This window comes from Chamaea fasciata, unplaced genomic scaffold (assembly GCF_029207755.1).
Source record: "Chamaea fasciata isolate MVZ Bird 193981 ecotype frontalis unplaced genomic scaffold, bChaFas1.0.hap1 SCAF_11, whole genome shotgun sequence".
Taxonomy (NCBI): domain Eukaryota; kingdom Metazoa; phylum Chordata; class Aves; order Passeriformes; family Sylviidae; genus Chamaea; species Chamaea fasciata.
In genome coordinates, this window is record NW_027094096.1 from 19,575,400 (window position 1) to 19,598,268 (window position 22,869).

Sequence of the window (22,869 nt, forward strand, 5' to 3'; positions counted from 1 at the left end):
ATGCAATACACTTGCCTTCACAGATAAAACATCCCAGCAACATTCACAAAAACCCAGACACAAAAAATTAAGAAAAATTAAGAAAATTTAATGATCAAATGGGCTATATACATTGATGGCACATGACTTCATTTTGTTATCCCTTTTCTATAGCTGGAAGTTAAGTCTGATAGAAGAATATCAAGTCAGTAGTACCCCAGGGACACGGAAAACCAATTGTTAAAAGTGTGTGTTTGATGTGAGCACAGCTAACTACACCCAGGGGTATCAAGGGATTTCAGCCCATCAGACAGAATATTGTACAGGAACATCTCAAATTAAGAGCACAGGAAACTTGTATTTTAAATAACTGATATTTTATGTAAGATATTCTTCCATCTCTTTTCACCATACGATTTTTTAGAATTCTTTAACATTCTGAAATGCAGAAAAAATTCTGCCTTTCTCTCTCCTTGTGTGTATTTCCTCACAAGATACCAAGTTAAAAGTTCACGTAACTACTCTCATCCAAGTAGTGTATTCTCAGGTACTTCACTGTTTCTTCTGCTTACTTCCTTTTTCCCTCTCAAACTCAGCTATCTGATTGAATATGTTAACTAAGTTCTGAGGCAGGTTTCTTTTAACACCACTTTCTGCTTGTTCTGTACCATTCAACGCCACTTCTTCCTCTGGCTCCTCTGTTTTATCAGTCTCTTCATAACTTCTTTTCCTATTCTTAGACTCACTTTCATTTTTATGCTGCCTGTCACTATCATAACCTTTGTCCCCTTCATGTGAGCAGCTGCTAGAATATGACCTGTACTTCCCCCCTGACCTGCCAGAATAGTCAGACCCTGGGGACATGTAATACCTGTCTTGGCCTGAGCCATGTCTCTTAAACTGCTCTCTTCTCCACTCCCCATCCCTTTCAAATCTCCTGTAATAATGCATCCTGGGTTTATAATCTGATTTATGATACGAACCTGAAGGACCCCTCCAACTGGAGAAAAATCTCTCTGGTTTACTGTACTTTTCAGTTTTGCTATGACTTGGCTGACTTCTGGAGCTACTGTAAGAATCTCTTGAATCTTCAGACCTACCTCCAAAAGTGTCTTCATCATCACCTGAAGTCCTCGAAAAAGAACAGTGTCTGTCTTTCTCTTTTACCTCCATTTTTGGGCACGCTACGCTGTCCTGCCTTTCCAGCAGCTTTTCCACTTCAAAACTTTGGTTAAGAAAGGAAGCAGAGGTATCAGCTGGAGGGGAATACCACTCCTCCTTCCTATTCTGATCTTTATAATGGGAGGAAGCTCTAGATGAGCTTTTTTTGGAGCTGCGAGCAGACTCCGATCTATGCCGACGCTTTTTCCTACGTTTCTTGTGATCAGAGGAGGAGGAGGAAGAAGAAGCTGTTACATCTGATGATGAATCACTTGATGATGAGGAGGAGGAAGAGGAGGATGAAGAAGAAGAAGAAGAGGAGGAGGAGGAAGTCGATACTTTCCTTTTCTTCTTCAACCTAAAAAAACAATTAACCTGTGAGATAACCTTCAGTGTCAGGCAAAAACTACACGTAGAAAGCAATCTGCACACCCCAGCTTGGACTGTAAGGTGGGAACAGAAACTGAGCCTGACTGGCAAGACAATTTCAAATATCATTTCTTCATCAAAAAATGAAGATTAAATCCACTGAACGTTTTGTTATAAATGACCTCTTTCCCAATTTCACATGGCATTACGCTTTGCAATTACGTCACATTGCAAAGTATTCCTTAAACAACTTCTCTTCCACACACTTCTCCATTAAAGGTTATATGCACTAAAGGACACTATCCACAAAAGCATTCTGAGGGAAAAGCAGCTTACCCAGGGAGTTTTCCCCAGCTTACTGTTTGTTGAAATGGATTGCTCACAGTCTCATCTGCACTTATTGCCACGTAACCAGTACACTGAATTTAACAGTTACCTTTTTTCTTCTTTTAAGAGCTTACGCAATTTTTCTGCACTTGTTTCTATTTTCTTTGCTTTCTGTCTCTCTTCTTTGGCAGCTTGTTTCTCCCTCATTTCCAAAGATTTCTTTTTTGAACCCAAGCATCATAAAAAAGATTACATTAGTAGTGTTAACATGGGTATTAACCCCCATTCAACCCCATCCAAAAATATATACACCAGGAATGTTTTACCAGGATTCCCAGACCAAAAATGAATATTGTTCAGGAATTTGGTATTGGCCATTGTGACAGGTTTATATTTAAGGACCATATTGCAGTTTTTATTCCATTAAAAAATATATTTGACCAGTCATTGCAGTGGTACCCATGATCCAGCACACCAGGAAGCACAGAGCCCAAATGTTATAGACAGAATATGAAAAAAATCCCCAATATTACCAACATGTAGAAAAATAAGGAAAAAACCCCCAAACAACCGAAACAGAAGAGTTTGAGGGAAAGTGTCGTCATTATTGTAGTTTACAAGAGGAACACGGCAGAACCCAGTTGAAGATGAATTCAAGTTGGCCATGTTTGAATACAAACCGTTTTGTAACAATTTCACAGAGCAGTTTGATGCATAGTTTACGTAAGCAATCAAGTTCCAGGGGTTTGGTGGTGATGAGCAGCACCAGGCAGCAGGCACAGCAACAACGGTTCCATTCAGAGGGAAATGCATTGGAGAAAAACACATAATCAGTATTACAGGAAAACACACTGCAGTTGTTTCAGCCATTCAACACAGCAGGGACAGTATCAGATTTATGTACTAAGTTACAGGTAAATGCAGGAGAGCATCTAAGCAGATAAATAATCCTTACACTACTTAAGTCCATAAGAGATCAGACTTCTGCCACTTACAGCTCTACAGAGTCACCCTATTCAGATTGAGCAGGAAGTCTGATTATAATATTTTCAAAACTCAGCAACTGTCTTAACAGCTATAATAAAGGAAACCCTTTCACTGCAGCCAAGGCCATGCATAGCAACAAACAACAGCTGTCATATTCTTTATCTGCTGCATCAATGACTGCAAGAGAATGTCAAAGGAGTAACATTTATCTCCTACTTGCTGAGAATATTCCTCATTTTAACTGGCACCTCTTTCTAAAGCACCCAAATGCAGGTACTGCTCAAACAACATACACCTCTTTATCTCTGGTGTAGCTCAGTTTTGTCAGATTGTCCAATCTCCTCTTCCCCCTTGTTTCCACACATCCTGTCAGCATTATGGCTCCACCAACTGAAGAACTGCTGACTAAGGCCATCTACCCCAGCCTGTGTACATCCTCACATGCAGCAGCACAGAACAACACAAGCCTGTTCCTCAGTGCTCTATTTTACCCTTTGACCCACTCTGGAAGACAACACAAGCAAAGGAGGTAAAAGATGAAAGGGAAAAGATGACAACTCAGATTAGCACAGAGACCCAGCAGGCTCACCTGGGAAACATGCTGCGTGCAAGGGAAGAGAGAAAAAACCACCAGACAGCAGAGGAGAAAGCTGAGATATTCAAACTGTCTGCCCACCCATCCTCCACCTCCTGCTGTTTCCCTTTAAATTACCTTTGAATTTCCCTCTCATGAGAGCTCCCTGTGCCTCAGCTTTGCCTGGTGTTACTCTAATTACCCCAAGGCCTAAGGGTCCGGCCAGACTTATGGTAACAATTTTTATTTGGCTTGTGGAAGTGTTTTACACTTTGAACATTGTGTTAAATAAACTTCATTAATCACGCTGTGTGATGGGACATTCTTATCCCTGCTTTACTCTTTCCCTGTCTCCACTCTCTGGCATTTCTTTACTATCCCAAAACAGTGGGGTCACCAAGGGGTACCTTTCTTCTGGTAGGTACAGCCATAATGCTCACTAGAAAATATTTACTGTGGAGTAGGGAAGCAGAGAATAAGACAAACCATCAGTTTAACCCCACCCTGTTCAAAGGATTTAATATCGTTTTTCATGTTCGTTTTTTGTCACCAAGAGCACCATACGAAAAGAAAGTAAAGAATCACCTGCATGTGCTTACGGAGTTTTGTTAAGGCCTCTTCTGCTTCCTGAAAAGTCTCATCCAAGCTTAAGGCTTTTTTATAATAACTTTCGGCATTTAGCAGTTTCTCTTCCTCTTCCAACCTAAAATTCAAGTGATAATTCATATAAAGTTAGGACACAGATTTTGACAGCTATTTCTTACTTTAGGGTTTTCTTACTTCCACTATGACACTACCACTCTATCCCTCTGAGACCCTCTCTATCATCTCAGCTCACCTCCCTAGCACCACAAAACAGTATTTCTGACTTTATCATCTCCTAATTCTGACCTGTACCACTATTCTTTGAAATATCAACTCCAGTTTCAAAAATACTGTCTCCCTCTCTCTTCTTAACACGGGGCTGAAAAGAAACCTATTCCCTGAATATTCAAAACTAAAATTTTGCATTACAGTGGGTCATCAACATTTCAGCAGAGTAACAGAACATAATTTTGTAACAAAACTTAAAAAAAAACCCCAACAAAACAAAACATAAAACAACAACAACCAAAAAAAAAAAACAAAACAAAACAAAACAAAACAAAACAAAACAAAAAAAAAAAAAAAAAAAAAACAAACCAAAAAAACCCCAATCAATTCTCAACCTTTTGGAATATATTCAGACAATTCACTAGACTTTATGCAAGCCTGGTATCCTACCAGTGCAAGGGTATCAAGGATTAAAAAGGATATTGAGGATTAAACCTAGAATATTTTGCCAGGATTTTAACTGGGATAGAGGACAAAGTGTAAAACAATTACACAAGGATGGGTATTTCCAAGGACTTTTATTTTTCTTTAAACACCTAGCCAGGAAGGAAAGATGCCATTCTGTGTCCTCAACAGAATGTATTTAAAAAGGTATTAAAGAAGGAAGTATTAAAAAATACCTAATATTCTTATTATATAAGAAGATATTAAAAAAAATATTTTGAGAAAACTAGTTAACAACCAACCAACACTTACTGCCCTCCTCTTTCCACAAGGGTCTGGCACAGGTATTTCCTCGCATTTCTATGGGTAGGACAATTTTCTAAAGCAATTTCAAAATCCCCTATGGCTTTGTTCAGACTTCCTTTGGTTGCATACCTGGAACAAAAGAAAGTTGCATATGAAGCAGTGATGCTTCTCTTTCACAAAAGGGGAGAAAAGTGAAACAAGCAGACTTACAGAGCTCCACGTGCTACCAAAGCTTCAACATTTTGTGGATCGATTTCCAAAGCCTTGTTGTACTCATTCATGGCTTCCACGTGGTGCCCAACCTTAAAATAATCCACCCCAGCCTTTACACTGCAGAAAAAATATTTAGAAAATAGTGTGTACAGTTAGTCTATGCAGATTGTTCTGTTACACACAAATTCCAAGCAAGGGACATGTTAAAACCTGATCTTGTTATGGTGTACTTCACACTGGCACTTCAGTTAGGTGATACTGACCTAATTCCACAAAAATGTAATGTCTTTAATCCAGTATCTTAAGGCACTTGAGAGCATTTCTGCAGACAGTGCTACTATATTACATTGTTTTTCATTTATGGAATCATTGTTTAAGCAATTTTCTGCACAAAACTATGTGTGACCTACCACCATTAACCTTGAACAGGCTTAATTATATCCAAAGCCAAAAATCCCAATAGAATGATGGCACAAGGTGATTTGGGCAGATGGTTCACACTCAAACCAGCTCATCTCACACCAAGATCCTGAGGCTTTACATTTCGTAACACCTGAACACTTCTTGCACGTTTTCCAACAGATTAACTTATTAGAGGAGGATTGAAATAAGGTGATCTTCAGAACAATTCATTACAGACTGCTCTTAACAATTAAAATTTAATTTGACATTATAAGCAACCTTTTCTGCAATTAATCAACATTGCAAATACACTACATAGTGTAAAAGCTGAAAGTAAATATCCAGGGCTGCTGCTCCATTTAACTTTCCAAAGACAGCAAGTGCACTTGTTACATCTACAGTCTGAGGCTTAAATGACTTGACAAGTATGAGGTCATTCAACACTCAATTATAAAACAGAAAATTGTGTGCTTGGTGTTATCACAAATCTTACTCTCAACTCTAGCATGGGTCAGGATATTAAAAATATCCTCAGAACAACTCCCTTAAACCTGACGCACATTTTGGAACTGAATCTCAGGACTATCTGGTCCATTCCCACTTGGCAGATAGGTTTATTTTCAATAAGATCCTGGTTACATTGCTACACATGTAGTGGAAAAACTGTTTCAATGTGTGTTTTCTTTGCAGAAATAAAATCTGCAACCCAACAAGCTTTGTCAAGAAGAAGTATCACATACCATGTCAAGGCCCAAGATGCAGACTGCTTTTTCCTCAAGGCAGGGGCAAAATCTTCTTCACTGAAATTTTTACTTTAAGGAACAAACAAATAAAAACATGAAGCTGGCTATCTAAGTCTACAAAGTTAAGCTTAGAGTATGCAGTGCAGTTGAAATAAGCTGAAATATTATTTGTCCATGCCTTACTGCTCTCCCTCAGCCAAGTCTGTTCTTTCATATTCCTGAAACCAGTTTTTCCCAAACCAGTCTAAAAGTGCTGAACTTCTACAACTGTAGAATGTACAACTGCAGTACATTTAACAAAAACATACAAAGTCCACACCTGCTTTGAGCCTAATATATGTAGGGATCACAACATCAATCGTTGCATATATTTGACCTTTATTTTACAAAAGGCATCAAACGTACTACTAAAATAAACATTGTGAATAAACATCTGTCAGAAGACATTAAAACCTGAGCAATCCTGGATTTCAATCCATACACGCTGACAAGAGCTACACAATAAATTCCATAACATATCAAACATTGTGTGTGGTAAGGTGTCTTGCTTATTCAGAGCAATAGGATTTCAAATGCAAATTCCTTACTCTAGAGAAGTTTGCCTTTAAATATTTAAGCACGGGTACGCCGCAGTCATGCAAGTCAAAATGTAAAATTTTAAGTATAAGTGGTCTAGGATTCCCACTCACAAGTCTATTTCAATGGATTAGAATAATCTCCACAGAGCTACAGGAGAATAACAATGTAAAAATCACTTACATTTGAAGACTTCTCAGCAAAGACGGTGGATTTGACTCACTTAGTCCCAGTTTTTCTGCTAAATATTCAACTAATGATGGATTAGCAAATCCTGGGGAACGATGCAAAACCTCTTCAAATGTCTCTCCTGTGTTGGCAACTTCCAAGCTTCGCCTTAAAAACATCAATGCACGCAAATGAGATCTCAGGCTCTGTACCCATTTCATCAACTTATGTTTAGAATAAAAATGTCTATATGGTATCTGTATTACTGCTCACAAAGTGTTCTCTTCTACAGGCATGTATTTCCCTGCTATTTACTGACCCTTATGTCCTTTACCCCAGGTGAGCTTCTGAAATCTATTGGGGCACCTACCCCCATATCACCAGGACATACAAAAAAATTACAAATATTACAGACAGCTATGTCCCCATCTTCTAAGGGGAATTTTAAAATGCTAAGAATTCACATTCCAGTCTCCCAAGGTTTGGGGTTTTTTTTTTATTTGTTTGTTAACGCAGTCAAAAAGCAACGGATATCTCACCCTGCCGTTTGCTTTCCTTATATTTTTGGAAAGAAGCTAAAAAGCCAACCACACCTACACATCCAGACACAAGTATGCTAGAGAGAGAAACAGCAAGGAGGATGTGATCACCCAATAAAACCAGAAAGCTCACTGAGGAGTTTACGGGACAGCCAGTTTGTCAGGGATGCTCTTCTGACACCTTGACAGCACCCAGCAAGTGCAGCCAAAGAGCACATCCTTACTTATAATGCAGTGGGAAGTCATCAGAGGTGATCACGCCCAGTTTTGTGCTGGAAAGGTTGGGTGGAAGAGCTGAGTTGTAAAGCGACACCGCCAGCTTCTCGTGGTAACGGTCAACGTCCTTGAGCGCAGCTGCAGAAACAAAACAGGGCAGGATAAAATTACTGAAGTGGCTCAAACCCAAGACAAACCAACTCCTGACTGCTTCTGCAGCTACTCACCTCGAATGAGGTCTCCAGTTTGATAATATGACAGAGGATCTCCATGGTTGCTTTGAGGAGGCACATCCCTCACAGGACACAGGGCCTGCAACAGAACAGAGCAGGAATGCCATAAATGAAGCCATAGGCTTGGGGTTTTTTTCCCTCCCTAAGATCAAACCAAAAAAGGATAATTTTAAGCTTAATGCACATCAGAACTGCAATTCTTAAAATATCGTTTGGTTCAAGTAAAAATTCACGCATCCACAAATTATAAACTTTTCAACCCGATAATGTGGGTCACCGCAAGATGTGTTCACTGGCTGAGCACCGTATCACAAGCCGCCCACAAAGTCAGACACAACCCATCATCTCAAAGCTGCTTCACCTTTACAAGTTCCACTCCATTAAGAGATGCAAGAGGCAACAAACAGATGTCAAAAATGAAGTATTGACCAAAGCTGTATCTTACAGTGATTTCCAAATCTGCAATTTCCCGAATGACACCACTTCCCAGACAAATCAACACCATGAAAAAGCCAAATTCACGGATAGACGTAATCCTCCCAATCACGATATCGCCACGCTCGATGTCGCGGAAGAACAGCTCTCTCCTCTCCTCCCTGGGCACCTCCAAGAACCTCTCCAGGGGTGGCATGACGGCGTAACACTCTGCAACGAGGGCACAGCCAGTTACAAACGGTGAAGCCGCACCCTGAGATAACGAAATACTTGATGACAGCAAAACACGTGAAAATATGTTGGTTTTTTTGTGTGTGTGCTAACAGGATAACCTATAAAAACCAATAGCAAAAATTTTAGGCCTGTTTTTAAAGATACAGCAAATTCAAGCGCTGTCCTTACAGAGTGACCCCCCACCAACCCACACACCCTCATTCTCCTCGATGGTGTCCTCGATCGGCCCGTTGGGTTTCCACGAGTGCGCGAACAGCAGATCCGCCTTCTTGGCGATGAAGCGCTTTATCTCGGTGTCGATGCTGGCCCTCTCTTTCCTGGGGGAAGGAGAACGCGGTGAGTCGCGCCCCGCGGCCCCTCACGGCCCGCCCGGCCGCTGCCCCGGCGCCCCTCACCAGGCGGCCGGCGGGGCCCCGCGAGGCGGCTCCGGGGCGGCCCCGGGCGGCGGCAGCAGCCCGCGGAAGTCGGGGTTGTCGTGCTGCTCGGCGCGGAGCAGCGACAGCAGCGCGGGGCCGTGGTGGCTCAGCGCCTGCCGGAGCAGCTCCCGATCCATCCCGGCGCCGACGCCGCCGCCTCGCCCGGAACGGGAACCGCCGCTCGGGCAACGGCGACAGGGCGGGAGCGGGCGGCCGCAGCGCCCCCGGCGGCCGGGAGGACCGCTGTGAGCGGCGGCGGCTGTTGGCGGGCCCGTCTCTCGTTTATAAACAGAGAGTAATTAAAGAGAGAATAATTAAAACACACGGCGCTAATTACACGGATTTTTCCCATGGGAATCCTGCCCGGCTCGGCAGCGGCGGCCCGTGCAAGCGGTGCCCGAGGCGGGGCTGCCGGTAGGGGGCGCTGCGCCCCCGCCAGCCCCGGCCCGGAGCGCCCGGGGAGAGGCCCGAACCGGGGATGTCCCGGACCGAACCGGGGGTGTCCCGGACCGGACCGGGGGTGTCCCGGACCGAACCGGGGGTGTCCCGGACCGAACCGGGGGTGTCCCGGGCCGAACCCGGGATGTCCCGGGCCGAACCGGGGATGTCCCGCACCGAACCGGGGGTGTCCCGGACCGAACCGGGGGTGTCCCGGACCGGACCGGGGGTGTCCCGGACCGAACCGGGGGTGTCCCGGACCGAACCGGGGGTGTCCGGGACCGAACCGGAGATGTCCCGGACCGAACCGGGGGTGTCCCGGACCGGACCGGGGGTGTCATGGGCCCGGCAGCGCCGCCTCAGCCGGGCCGCTCGAGGAGGCGCTGCCTGGAGCGTGTTCTCTCCCGACGGAGCGACCCTGGGGCAGCACGGGCGGCTCTCGGCCGGGGCCAGCGCTGCCGTGTCGGCGCCGAGTTCCGGCGGTCGAGTGCAGAGGAGGCGAACGGAGCTGGGGAAGGGGCTGGAGCACAGGTGCAGTGAGGAGCTGCGGAGGGAGCTGGGGGAGCTCAGAGGGAGAACAGGAGGCTCAGGGGAGACCTTCTCACTTTGCAACTCCTTGACAAGAGGGTGCAGCCGGGTGGATCAGGCTCTGCTCCCAGGGAACCAGCCACAGGACAAGGGGAGACGGCCTCAAGCTGCTCCAGGGGAGGTTTAGGTTGGACACTTGGGAGAATTTCTTCATAGGAAGGGTGGTCAGACATCAGAATGGGCCGTCCAGGGAGGTGGTGGAGTCGCCGTTCCTGGAGGTGTCTCCAGAAAGGTTGGACGTGGCACTTGGTTCCATGGTCTAATTGACAAGGTGGTGTTGGGCCACAGGTTGGACTCGATAATCCCAGAAACCTTTTCTAACCCAACCGGTTCCGTGATTCTGTGGAGAAAGGAGAGAGCATGAGCCTGCACACCAGTGCGGAGCCGGGGCTCGGTGTTCCTAATCCCCGTTCCTGGCACTGTCCCTGGCCAGGGTCCCCTCGGCGCAGCCCACAGGTGACACTGTGCCGGCAGAGATGTCCTGGCTTTCCTGAAACTGGGAACACGGGCCATTCCCTTGGGAGAAGGCGACGGGCTGAGGGCACAACCAAAGTGCTGCCACGGGCCTGGCGCTGGGCTCGGCCGCCCTGCTCCCCAGAGCTAACTTTAGATGCTAAAAAGACACTTCATTCAGGAGGCTCTTCGTGCTAATCACCTCTCCAGCTAATGGAGAAAGGTGCTTAAAACCAGCTGGAAATAATCCAAGCCTATTAGAAGGATCATAGTTTTTCAGCTCCCAAGAATAATTTGTCCCTGGCATTGCATTTAATAATTGATTTTAAAAGGGGAGGTGGGTGGGGGAGAAAACCCACTGCAAACAGCATCATGTCACTTCTCCCCTCAGTACAAAGCTGAAGAAAAAATAGCAATCTGGCTGTCAGCAGATCAGGGACACGGACTCCTCTAGGAAGCAGCATGACTGAGAGGGCAAGGATCATATCAAAGACTCTGGTCTCAGAAGCTCAGTTCAAGGCCAGCAGGGATATCACTCGTATAGCAGACTTGGGGAAGACACTGGAAGGGCAAATTTATATTTTAGTTTCATTTAATATCCCCCTGTTTTAATTTAAAAGAAGATAAAGGAGGCACAACACTTACTATGTACCAAACAGCTGCCAAGATTTTGATTTAAAGTCTTCCTGATCTGTATGAAACCAGGGGTGCTCTTAGTTTTCTGGTTTCCATGGTGGGGAAACACCATCAACACCAGATGGAAATTTCTAGACATTCAGACTGATTAGACACAGTTTGACATGGGAAGGTTGATGCACCTGCATGGATCCAGTGCAAACAGGAGCCTTTCCTGGATGAGTTATGTGGCAAGTGCAGTGTCCTGAGCCGTGTGGCACAACTGCAAATAGCGGCAGTTTTATTTGAGGGAATGGTATTTTGAGTAAGAGTTAATTGGTGTTGCTTAGCAAATACGAGAGCTAAAAAAAAAAAAAAAAAAAAAAAAAAAAAAAAAAAAAAAAAAAAAAGTTGTTTGAAGCACGAACTCTGCTTGTATAAGCATTTCTCCAGTCTCATATGCAGATACACACACAGAGTGTACAAGAAATTAGACATTATGAGTAAAGACTTCCAGTGTGTTACAACTTCTGGGCTTGAAACAGCAGCAAAAAAGCACTGTGAAAGCACAGCCACCTACAACAACAGATTCTTCTTACAGACGTTTTCTTCTTTGTATAAAATCAATTGTGTTTCAGGAAATTCAGTAATTTATAACACAATATTACACAGAAGGTAGATTAATTGCCCCCAGATATGAGGGCTAACTTCGTATTTAAAGTGATCCATTCTTTATCTGGGCCAAACACATCCTGAAATTCTCTTAATCAAGCAAACTAAATTACCCCAAATAATTCCATCTTCAGAAACAGCTTTGCCAGAGCAGAGTATGTGGGCATGAATGTGTAATTTTTGTTCCTATTTTTCAGGCTATAGTAATGAACTGAGAAGTATTGTAAGACTATGACATACTGTACATTGTTCCACCTCATCCAGGGCACACACAGGCTTTTGCATCCTTTTCTCTTTCAGGATACTTCCTGGATATTCACTGTGATGTTAAAAATATCTCTCCATCTTTTCACTGGTGGAAGTTTTCTGCTTTTCTTTTCACTCTTTGCTTGCTTTACTTCAGCTGCCTGATAGGAAATGCTTTTCATAAAAGAGAATAGCAGCCACAACAGTTCATACAAGAATACTGATAAATGGAAGAGTTTGGAATAAAGCCAGGGCTATATACACTGCTCAGGAGATGCTGGGCTGAGGATGGGGCATGCTCCATATGCTGTTAATCCTCTGTTCCATTGATTTAGGAACTGCCTGGATGAGTAGTGCCTGATCCCATCTGCTAAGTAAACACAGGGTGGGCAGGAGTGTCCTGATTCTGCAGGAGAAAGGGATACAAGTCAACATCTCACCCTGCTGGAGGAGGAACACTCCAGATACGTTGAAACCAGCTGTGTCTGAGCACGCTCAGTGTAGATCTGCTGACAGTTCAGGTCAGTGCATACCGAAAAGCAGCTCACAAAATCCATCCTGCAGCCTATAACTCCCACGGTAAAAAGATGATGAATTTACACCACACCAGCTTTGAACCCAGGGTCAAACTCGCAGTGATGTTGCCCCTGAACAACCCAAACACTGGTAGGCCTGATAGAACTTCAAAGTGGGTATGTGAAATACTAAGCAGATTTTCATCCAAATCCAGTGAGCACAGCTTGAATGCGACAAGGTCAAGCTGCTTCTCAAATGTTTCCAAGTACCCAATATCACTGGTGAAGCCTACAAGAAAATGTCTTGCAGGAAAGGATTTTGTGCCCAGAGCCACATTTTATCACCGACAAAAAGATTAGATTCTCCAAGATCATACATGTGGAAGTATTATTCTCTGTAAATTGTGGGCACATTTGAAGATAAATTTTAGCCTGTTGCAAACGGGAGTGAAATATTCAACTAAATATGTCCTTTGGGCTATGAAAGAGGAAACTAATAGTAGTAATGAAAATGAACATGAAGAGTTGTACTTCCAGCTGTGTTAGACTTATGGAAAATTCTGCCAAAAGCAGTCCTGCTGCCTAGACTTGCTAATTTACGAAGCAGCAAAGACACTGTCCAATATACAAGGTAGTATTTTAGCACAAGACTGATGAAGGGACCTTCAGCACAGAATAACTGCTGGCCAGTTAATAGCCCTACAGTGAGGAAAAGCAGATGTCTGCAGGTATAATCACAGACTATGATGGAGGAAATGTGAAGACAACCCCAAGCTCGGAGTGATGGAGCAACCCAAGCTGTGGCCATTCAAGCATTTCCCTTTGTAATGAGTTCATTGTCTCTGTAAGAGAGTACGGTTTCAGTGATGTAGGCTTACCTTTACTGTGCTCGGCACCTGTTTTTGGTGTCAAGGACCTTTGTACTTCTCAGATTTCTAGAAACATGTAGACAAAGAATAGTCAGTTACATTTTATAAATATGCAAAGACAGACTGTGGAAACTGCCCGAGCTCTGAATCTAGACCCTGCTGGACTACAGAGGAAATAATAGTTAAGAAATGTCAGTGGAGACCCCCCTCTGAGTCCTGTGGATTTCTGTCAGGCTGCAGGCAGTGGCACTGCTGAGCATTTGTACACTGTGAGTTCGGCTTGTGCACCCAGTGCAGCGTTTGGTGCCTGCAGGGTAGTGACAAGTGCTCAGAGGTTTCAGGTGAAACTGAAAAGGTTGCTGGAGGAAACATCACCCTTAACATTTTTTACCCGAAATATGAAAACCAGGCGGTGTTGAATGAAAGTTTGCTTATTTGGCAGGAACCCCAGTCAGGCAACTTAGCAGCAATCATGACATAGACAATATGTACACACCCACCTGAACAGCTTGCAATACATCTAGAAATCCTGCCTGCAGAGCAAATTCCTGTGATACATGGGGGCTCAGCAGCAGGTATGCTGAGCAGACAGGTTTTTGTGAGGTTTTCATGTATTTTCCAGCTTCTAACACTCCATAGACTGGCAGTATCTCCTGCTTAATAGCAAGGGTGAGTCATCGTGGTTTTCAAGTTTTAGAGTGATTGCACCTTAAAGCAGCATCTAAACTTTCCTGTCAGCAGAGCAGATCACTACTTAGAGCTCAAAATTACATTTCCAGGGTGTAGCAAAATACGGTGTGAATATTTGACTTCAAGGCTGCAAGCACTACAAGGAGATCTTTAAGCATGCAACTTCTCTGGGTTATTAAGTCTCTCATTTGTAGAAGAGCAATATTCACGTTTTCATTATAAAGTGCTTTTTCCAGAAATGTGCATCTTTATAACCGTCATAGAACAGGTATGAAATTTCAAAAGTTGTACAAAGAAGTCTCTAAAAATGTTTTGAGTATCTAAACCAGTTGGAGTTCTGGTAAAACAACCTCTTATTTATGTATCTCATGGTCAGTTGCTCTAACATTCTATTTGTGCAGCATGTGCCATAAATACTGCCTAAAAAGCAACATGCAAAAGTCAGAAGTTGTTTTCTCAATTGCTTGCAATGAACCAGGCATGTAACCATCGTCACAAACTAATTAACAGCCTCCTCATTTCTTTTAAATTTGTCACTATTTAAACTACACTAAAACTAAAAAAATTGGAACTGCTTTAATTAACTTATGAAGACCTAAACAGTTGGCAATACAAATTCACAATACAGATCAATTATCTTCGTGTTTGCTCCCATTTAATACATAAGCATACCTTGAAAACAAATGAAAGGTACCAAAATTATTTTTGTCTTTAGCAGGTGAATCTCTCTTCAAAAACCATAAGCAGAATTGGTGTGATATGATTTCCAATTAATTTTTATCTCAATAAGAATATTTTGGAAAGAGAGCGATTAAGGAGTGCTTTTAGAAACAGAAAGAGAAGTTAATTACAGAATTATCTGGTTGATATAATTCCAGTAAGTAACAGCCATAAGCAGATATTCATTAGTCTCTCAACAGATCAGGTTTGTTTTTCCTATCAACCAAAAGCAGAGGCCAGATGGAACACTGGAATGCCAAACTGATATACGTATATGATATTTGTTTGTTTAAACATTTGGTGAATTCCTCACAGTGTTAAATCCAAAAAGCTGGAATGATTTGCAAGTAAACGAACAAGCCATGGAAAAAAAAATCTGCTCCGAATTTAATAATTAGTTTTTATTTGTAATTTATTATTAGAGGTTTCCTGTTTCTACCATAAAACTTAAAATCTGTGAGTAAAACCTGTTGCCTGGTGTTCCAGTCTGCCTTTTGGCTCAGTGAAGAAATCACAAAGGCTGAGACAAAAACAACTGCCACTGGTTTAATGGGCAGTTTTGTGCCTCTGAGGGATTTTGGATGGAGACTTTGTGGACTCCCACTGACTTCAGCAGGTTTCAGGTCAAGCATGAAAGACAGAAATTGGTAACTAAACTTTCTTTGCTTTCCCTGCTGTCTATAATTATGATTTAATCAAGGCAATCAAATGTCCAGATATGGTTTAGCTGGAGTTTCTGGAATATAAGAAAGATACAGCTGTTGATTTCTTCTCAATTCTTAAGCTGAGAATAAAGGCAGTTGAACAGAATTCATAACCACAGGGAACAGAGGCTCTGAAACAGATGAAAATCTAAAGCATAAACAGGAGGAGGTAGCTTGAAATGTGAAAAAAAGAAATACTACTGTGAAATGAAGATGTGTATGTTACGGCTGTCACTTAGAGCAGAAGAAAGGGACCCCTGCCAAAACAGCAACAAGGGTCAGAAATGCTCTCTTACAAAAAACCCCAACCAAACCAAAAACCCCAACCTCCAGAACTGTGTCCCAAATCAAATGCAGAGACCGCATGAAATGCAAGTTATGCATTCCATGCATTTCTCTTTTGTAGCACATTTTACGACACTGATACCAAATTGTGTTTTTAAAGATATTGGCAGCTAAAATCACAGCATGTACCTGAGAAGGAATCAAAAAAAAACATAAGCTGGCATCTAAATACCTTTGTGATTCTGGCCTAAGAATGGATGAAAATTAGTATACCAAAAATTAAGTATTTACATATGCAAATGAAATTGTTTGCTGCTGCTACTAATTACAGATGTCGCTCTGTGCTGATTTGACTGGGAGTGAGAAATAAACATTCAAATCTAAACCACTGGTGTCTAAAACTCCCCTCTTGTAATTGTGATGATCTGATCCTCCTACAAATGGTAAATATATACATGGGAGACTGTGTGTACGTGCGTAGGAGAACAGTAAGTGGGAGAAAGAAATCCAGATTTTTCCATCTGTACAAAATGTCAGCATACTGTCTATAAAAAGGCATCAACAAAATCCTTGTAAGCACAATTCAGGCTACTCGAGTTCCAATCTGTATCTTCACTGACAGCAGGGGTTAATCAAAGCTCCAGTACAATGTTCCCTTAGTTGAGAGGCTGCAAGGAAATGATGTAGCTCTTTCAAATATGCTCTTAAGCTTGGGTAGTGCCAGACAGCATATGTGCAACTGGATGTTTAAACAGAAGGTTAACAGCCCAGGAAAAGGTTGGTCCTGGAAAGTAACGCTTCAGGCTGATGTGGTTGAAGTGTCTGATTGCCCACTCCCCACCCCCCCGCCAGAATGTGCCTCTGAGAAATTCTAGTGGCAGCCAGGAGAACAGATAATTGTCAGGTCCTCGATGCAGACTGAAATTATTTTTTTATTTTTCACCTCTCTAACCTGGTTTGTAATCTCATCTTGCAAATTTAGCACTTCACTTCTTTAAAGATGGAAGAGCCTGCCTTGTGCTAGGAGTCATCACAAAGTACATCTCAGAAATATGAAGAACAGGTTTTCTTCAAAATTGGTGACTTTCAATAAATTTCAGCATCCAAGGAGAGTTCTGGCTCCTGCAATCCAGAAGATGTTTGGAAATTTCAAAAGGGGAAAGAGATTTTCCCCAGACTGTGAGGGTTATTTTGGCATTGAGTGCCGAGTAAAAAGGAAAAGCCTTCCCTACCCAGAGCTAGAAGTGCCTTCTTATAAGGATCATTTACAGTGTCAGGTGGTCGGAAACTAGAGGCTTTGACAAATCAATTGTGGCAAAGTACTGTCAAAAAATCCCATCAGCAAAGTGCTGTCAAAAAAACCCACTCTACCAGCAGCCTGTAAAGGGAGGATACATGACAGGGAAAGGATAGGGGAGAGTAGAGTAGGATACACAGTATTTTCGGTAAGACCAAATGAATGTATCAAAACATAACAAGGGCTATTGTGGAACTCTAAGATGTAATGGCAGGCTCTGAGCAATAGTTCCTGTTGATACCTAAAATGGACCATAACCCTCTGTATTCAACTTCAGAAATTGCACCTCACACAGCCGAGAGATGAAACAGTCATTTTGGTCTCTAACAGCTGTGTTAGAAGCCAGAAAGAGCAGGAGAAGACAGCAGCCTGGCTATTGTGATATACAAATCCTTTTTTTTTTTTTCCCCCCCAAAGTAAACATATTATTGCTTTGTGCTTTAAAATAATGATCACAGAGAAAAAAAAAATATTGTAAAGTAAGATAAGAGTAGAAGAGCTGTTCAATTTCACCGCTACTAGAATGGAAATGTAGACTTTTTTTTTTTGTAATTGCAAATAATGCAGACACTGCTTTGTAACAGGAAAAAAGGAAAGCCATTATTAACAAAAATCTGTAGATTCTTTAGGTGGAAAAATACACAGCATAAATTGTTTACATTTTCAGTGGGGAGCATCCCTCGGTGCATCAAGCTGTCACACAGCTTAGCAGCATGACACATCTTAGTGATTAAATGCTTGCTCCCTGGCAAAATCCAAAAAAACAAAACAAATGAATTTTTCAGTGGTGAAAGCCACTGTTCTCCTGCACAGTGCCTCTCACAGCTGAAAAGAGGGAGCAGCAGGGTGGTAGAAATCAAAGTCACTCAGCAGGTGAACTGTAGTTCGAATGTACCACTTCACAGGGTGCCTTTATCTGCCTTTGGTCTCACTCCTCTATCGGGGTAAAATACACCGTTACTTACAAGTTTGATTTCAGTTGTTGACCATGTGATGGACCTTGGAAAGCAATTATTACATCCCTTCACTCATTTTGTTTGGAAGCCCCAAACCAAGCAGAGTTAACCCAGTTACTCAGAGGCATAAAATCAGAACAGTGACAAAGCAAGAGCAGCACCTGAAGTGGAAGAGAAGGTGAGCGCAACAGGAGTGTCAGGGTCAGGGTCAGACACAGCTCAGTGGTTGCCCAGTGGGCCCTCAGTGATAAGACAGCTCCAGCTGGACAAGCAGCCAGTGAGTTTGGGTCTAGGTTCAAGTCTGGAGGCCAGAGCTCAGTGCAGACACAACTGCAACAGGGCTGCAAAATAACATGGGGAAAAATGATATTCAACCCCCAACTTAACAGCAACTACCCAGAGAAAGCAGGGCCAGGCCCTCACTTCTAGTTTTATTCGTATTAGTTCTTCGCTGTGAAGAAGCCGATCTTGAGCTGAGCCCATAAACCCCTTAACTCATCCAACTAAACTCCATTAGGACATGTACTCAAGGCCCTGGCATAAACTCGGGCTTAGCTTTTTTGGCCAATGCAAAAGCACTTGTAGCAGATGGCACAGGTCCATTTCATCATGCAGGTGCTTGTATGTGACTCATCAGCCAGTCTGAAAAGCAGAATTATCTGTATTTCTTGCAAAGTTCACACTTTGTTATTCCCCAGCTGTTCACTGTTACCAGTCCCACCCATACATTGCCACATGAGGAGTCAGCTTAGGTTTACTTCAACTGGTATAAAAACAGTATTATTATTTTTGGGTGACTTTGTAGTGTTTACCCACTTTTGTTTTCTTTATGCTGTTTGCAGTTCCAAAGGGGTCACATTCAGCAACTGATCATGAAAATACTCTCCTTAGATCAAAGAAATTAATGAGAGCACTGTCACATGGGGTTGATGAAATGCATGAGCTGACACTTGACAGGACAGCGATTATCCCAGAGTTTAATAACATGTTAATCATCTTAAGAGTCATTATTTTCTCCCAGGCACACACTGTACTCCCACAGGGACGTTAAAAAAATCCCCAACAAAACACACCAGAGGGTATTTCTACAGGGCAAAACAAACTGGAAAACTAAAAAGATGCTGTCTATGAAAATGGTCTCTTCCACTGTGCTAGAACACAAAACCATCAGAAAAGTGGAGCTCTTTTTGTGCAGCTCTATGCTAATCATCCCAAATGATTTAGTATATAATTGCATAGACTTTTATTTACTAAATTTAATAATAATATGAATGTGAACATGCAATGTAGTCTTGGCATATGAACACAAACAGCAAAAACTTCCCCCCACACACCTTATGTTTCTTGCTAGGTTGCAAAGGTTTCTGTGGAAAATCTGTTTTTGATTCCTCTTTAGGTGACACACCTAACTGTGACCTCCAACAGAGCTGCAAGTCAGTGCCAGGTGCAGCAGTGGCTTTTAGTGCTTTATAATCTGCATTATCTGTGATTTGAGGTCACAACTACTTTCACATATGATACCAGTCTGGAGGCCTTTAATTTTATCTGAACCTACCTGAACTAGAGGTGGGATTCGAGTACTGTGGGAGGTTGCAACGGACAGTAAATGTTTGATTTGGCATTTTCAGTCTGAGAATATTCCTTTAAAAAGTTTCCAAGTTTGACAGGCCCATCTAGCCCACAGGGAAACTGCTCTTTCCCAAGGAAGCAACTGAGCCTATTTGGTGAAGAAGGTCCCACTGGCACACATGGCAGAAGAGGAATGAGAAAATGACAGTCAGGAGCTTTGTCTGAAGCCCAGGCAAAGACAGTGAGACACTTAGTGCTCCCATGAGAAAAATCCCTAGGGACTAGAACAGAAAGTCATTGAGTTATCAAAAAGTCAATCCAGAAGGAAAGCCAAAATCTGCAAACTCCCAAACAGGAAACACAGACAGTATTTTTTAAATCCCATTTCACTTTGGAGTTATTATAGATAAAGAAGTTAATTACTGTAGATCCTATTCTAATACATATGACTTATGAGTTTCAAAGTCTTTGGGGGATACTCGCTCAATAGATCTATACGGATTCATCTGGGAGATGGGACTGGTCCCAGGCCCTGCCGTGGGTCTGAGCTGCACTTGTTTGGAGTTTACTGTCCCCCAGCCAAGCATTAACAGCCAGCCCAGTCCCTGCTGCTGCCTCATAAGGCACTTACACAATGTAGATTAATGGGAATTGGTGAGAAGGTCATGTCCTGATACTAATGGAAATGAATTATTCCCAGAAATATATTTAGTCAAGACTGTGTCCAAGTCTTCAAGCAGTGAGCTTCAAATAGTTCCCTGCGAGATTTTTACAAGTTCATTTCGGTATCAGAGTTTTTTCTTGGTGTTCAGCTTAAATTTTAATTTCTTCCTCCTTTCGGCTTAGAACATTCTAAAGAATTCCTCTTATTTCTTGCTGCTTATCCCATTTGTAGACTGTTGGCAAGTTCTTTGTTCTTAACCACTTAACCTTCTTTTCACCAGCCTCTAAATATTGATCCATTCCAACCTTCCCTTTTTGTCCACACAGAAGTCCCTCTGTAGTTGTTTCTGCCCTATACTGAATGACCATCAATTTGTTGTGATGAGCTACCTAAAACCACATGTATTCTGCCAGTGTTATATGGAGATGAACAACGGCTCCTTATTCATGCTGCACTGGCACAGGCATTCCAACAGTTTCTCAGTCCTTCACGTTTCTCCTTTCCAGATTTGCCCATCACAGTCAGTATGCACAACACCAACTCCTTTCCTTGAGATGAACTGGCATTTTTCCAGTTCGAGTTCAATTTTTTTTTTTTTTGCATTTCATCAAGACTCTAAGACCTCCAAGAAACAGACTCTTTGCTTCCCAGTTTCTTTCTATACTTTTTCCCTAACTCATCTAGAGTGCATCCAAAGCACATGTGGGATGTGCATTAACATGGGATTTTCTTCTTTGTCTTTGCTCTTAGTGACTGTATTTCCCTAGGAGCTACAAGTGACCTCTGCTGTACAATTAATCATCTTGTTCTAACCCAACATTCATCCATTTACCAAACTGCATCTTGATGTTACTCTTGACTCACCATTAGCTTCAAGAAACAAACAGCTGTTTGGCAACATTAAAAAGTATCACAGCAGTTGAATCTTATTTCAGGAATGGAAACCTCTGCAGTTTTGGTGTAGATATGAACAGACATATTTATGAAAATGAGTATGATTCACTGCGCAGGTGAAAATTTTATATTTCATAGTCATCATTTCATAGTTCATATTTCAATCAGTTTTTAGTAATAGAGTAGATACTGCAGCAACTGCTGCTTGCAGCAATAGGTCTGGCAAGCTTGCAATGTAGTCAGTGCTATAATACACTGTGAAGCCAAAACATAAACTGCCCTGGATGGTGACATGAAATCAAGAATTTAAAATTCAAAATGGGAATTAAAAATAGAGGAAAATAATTTAGAGGGATTTTTTTCCCCGGTTCAATTCAACTTAAAATGCAAATTCCTAATAACAAAATCTGTCTCAGTAGTCATAAACTCTTTCTGCTTAATATCGACACACAAAAAGAAGACTGAAAATCTGTTTAAGGGAGTTATTTTTAGATGAGTTGTCTGTTGAGAAGAAATTTTCCTTCCATATTCCCACCAGAGCATATGAGATGCCACTGAGCTTTGGAAGCAGTGCCCATGGCCACCTGCACCCATCTGGCCTTAGTCTAAGTTCTTTCTTGGCTTTACACAAATAAGGCTCCATGAAGTAAAACCCCACTGTTTAGGGCTTACAGCACCTGCTAAAAACATCTGGTTACTGCTATTTATTGAGAGCTCAGAATCTTCTCTCTTCATTCTTGTGTTTTTCTTCCAACTTGTCCTCACAAAAGGTCACAGAATAGAAGAAAGTCCTCCCTTTTTGGGAACCTGGTATAATCTTATTGATTTACCCTGTGTTCAACCCAGTTAATTTCAATTTACCCTTTTGTGATCTGTTTCCCTCAAAGGTAATAAACCTGTGCTAACCGTTTTACTTCCAGCCATTATTTGTTTTTGCCAAACACCAGGGGAGAAAAATGAATGGTGATGTCCTGTGTTGTGCCTCCAGGTGATTCAGCACAGCAATCCCAGCCCAGAGCTCACACAGAGCTGGGGAAGTGCTGGTGGGGCTGTGCTCCTGGAATGTGACCACACTGGGTGACACCTGGGGTTGGTTCCTGTCACCCAGTCCCTGGGAACACCTGCCCCATGGCTCTATATGGGCTGTGACAAAATTAAGGATCCTCTCTTCAATACACAGCCTTATCTATGATACTTCATTCAAATTTGATATGCCTTTCGCACAGAAATCCTGCAGGCAGCTCTCCATGGTGCTCTGTGAGGAGAATCCATCACTGTGGCCAGCATTGGACACTCAGGGCACACAGCACTGAGAGCTTGACAGCAACCAAACCACTTTGGTGAGATGCCAGATCTGAGGTAATGAAGAACAACAGCTCCCCAGGCAGACTCATTAGTTCAGGAACGTTGTGTTAGAGCAGTTTCACTGCTCTCCACTTCTTTGTGGGATGTAGATGCACCCCTTGTGACACCAGAGCATGGGGAGCTCTCTCCTGGCTGGGACTCTCCTCTGTGACAGATGTAACAACAGAGCCTACAGACCTCATCACACACAAGAC

General features: G+C 42.6%; 1 protein-coding gene across 1 annotated transcript; it reads right to left on the reverse strand.

Moving 5' to 3' along the window:
- Positions 1-67: 67 nt before the first annotated feature.
- On the reverse strand, positions 68-9,287 carry TTC14 (tetratricopeptide repeat domain 14). The gene is made up of 12 exons (XM_066193546.1): positions 9,115-9,287; positions 8,915-9,036; positions 8,496-8,695; positions 8,045-8,129; positions 7,826-7,955; positions 7,078-7,230; positions 6,316-6,387; positions 5,171-5,290; positions 4,967-5,089; positions 3,983-4,100; positions 1,946-2,055; positions 68-1,498 (listed from the first exon to the last, which is right to left on the reverse strand). Exons 1-12 carry the CDS (start codon positions 9,270-9,272, stop codon positions 532-534), a joined length of 2,358 nt encoding a protein of 785 aa, XP_066049643.1. The 5' UTR covers positions 9,273-9,287; the 3' UTR covers positions 68-531.
- Positions 9,288-22,869: the final 13,582 nt, after the last annotated feature.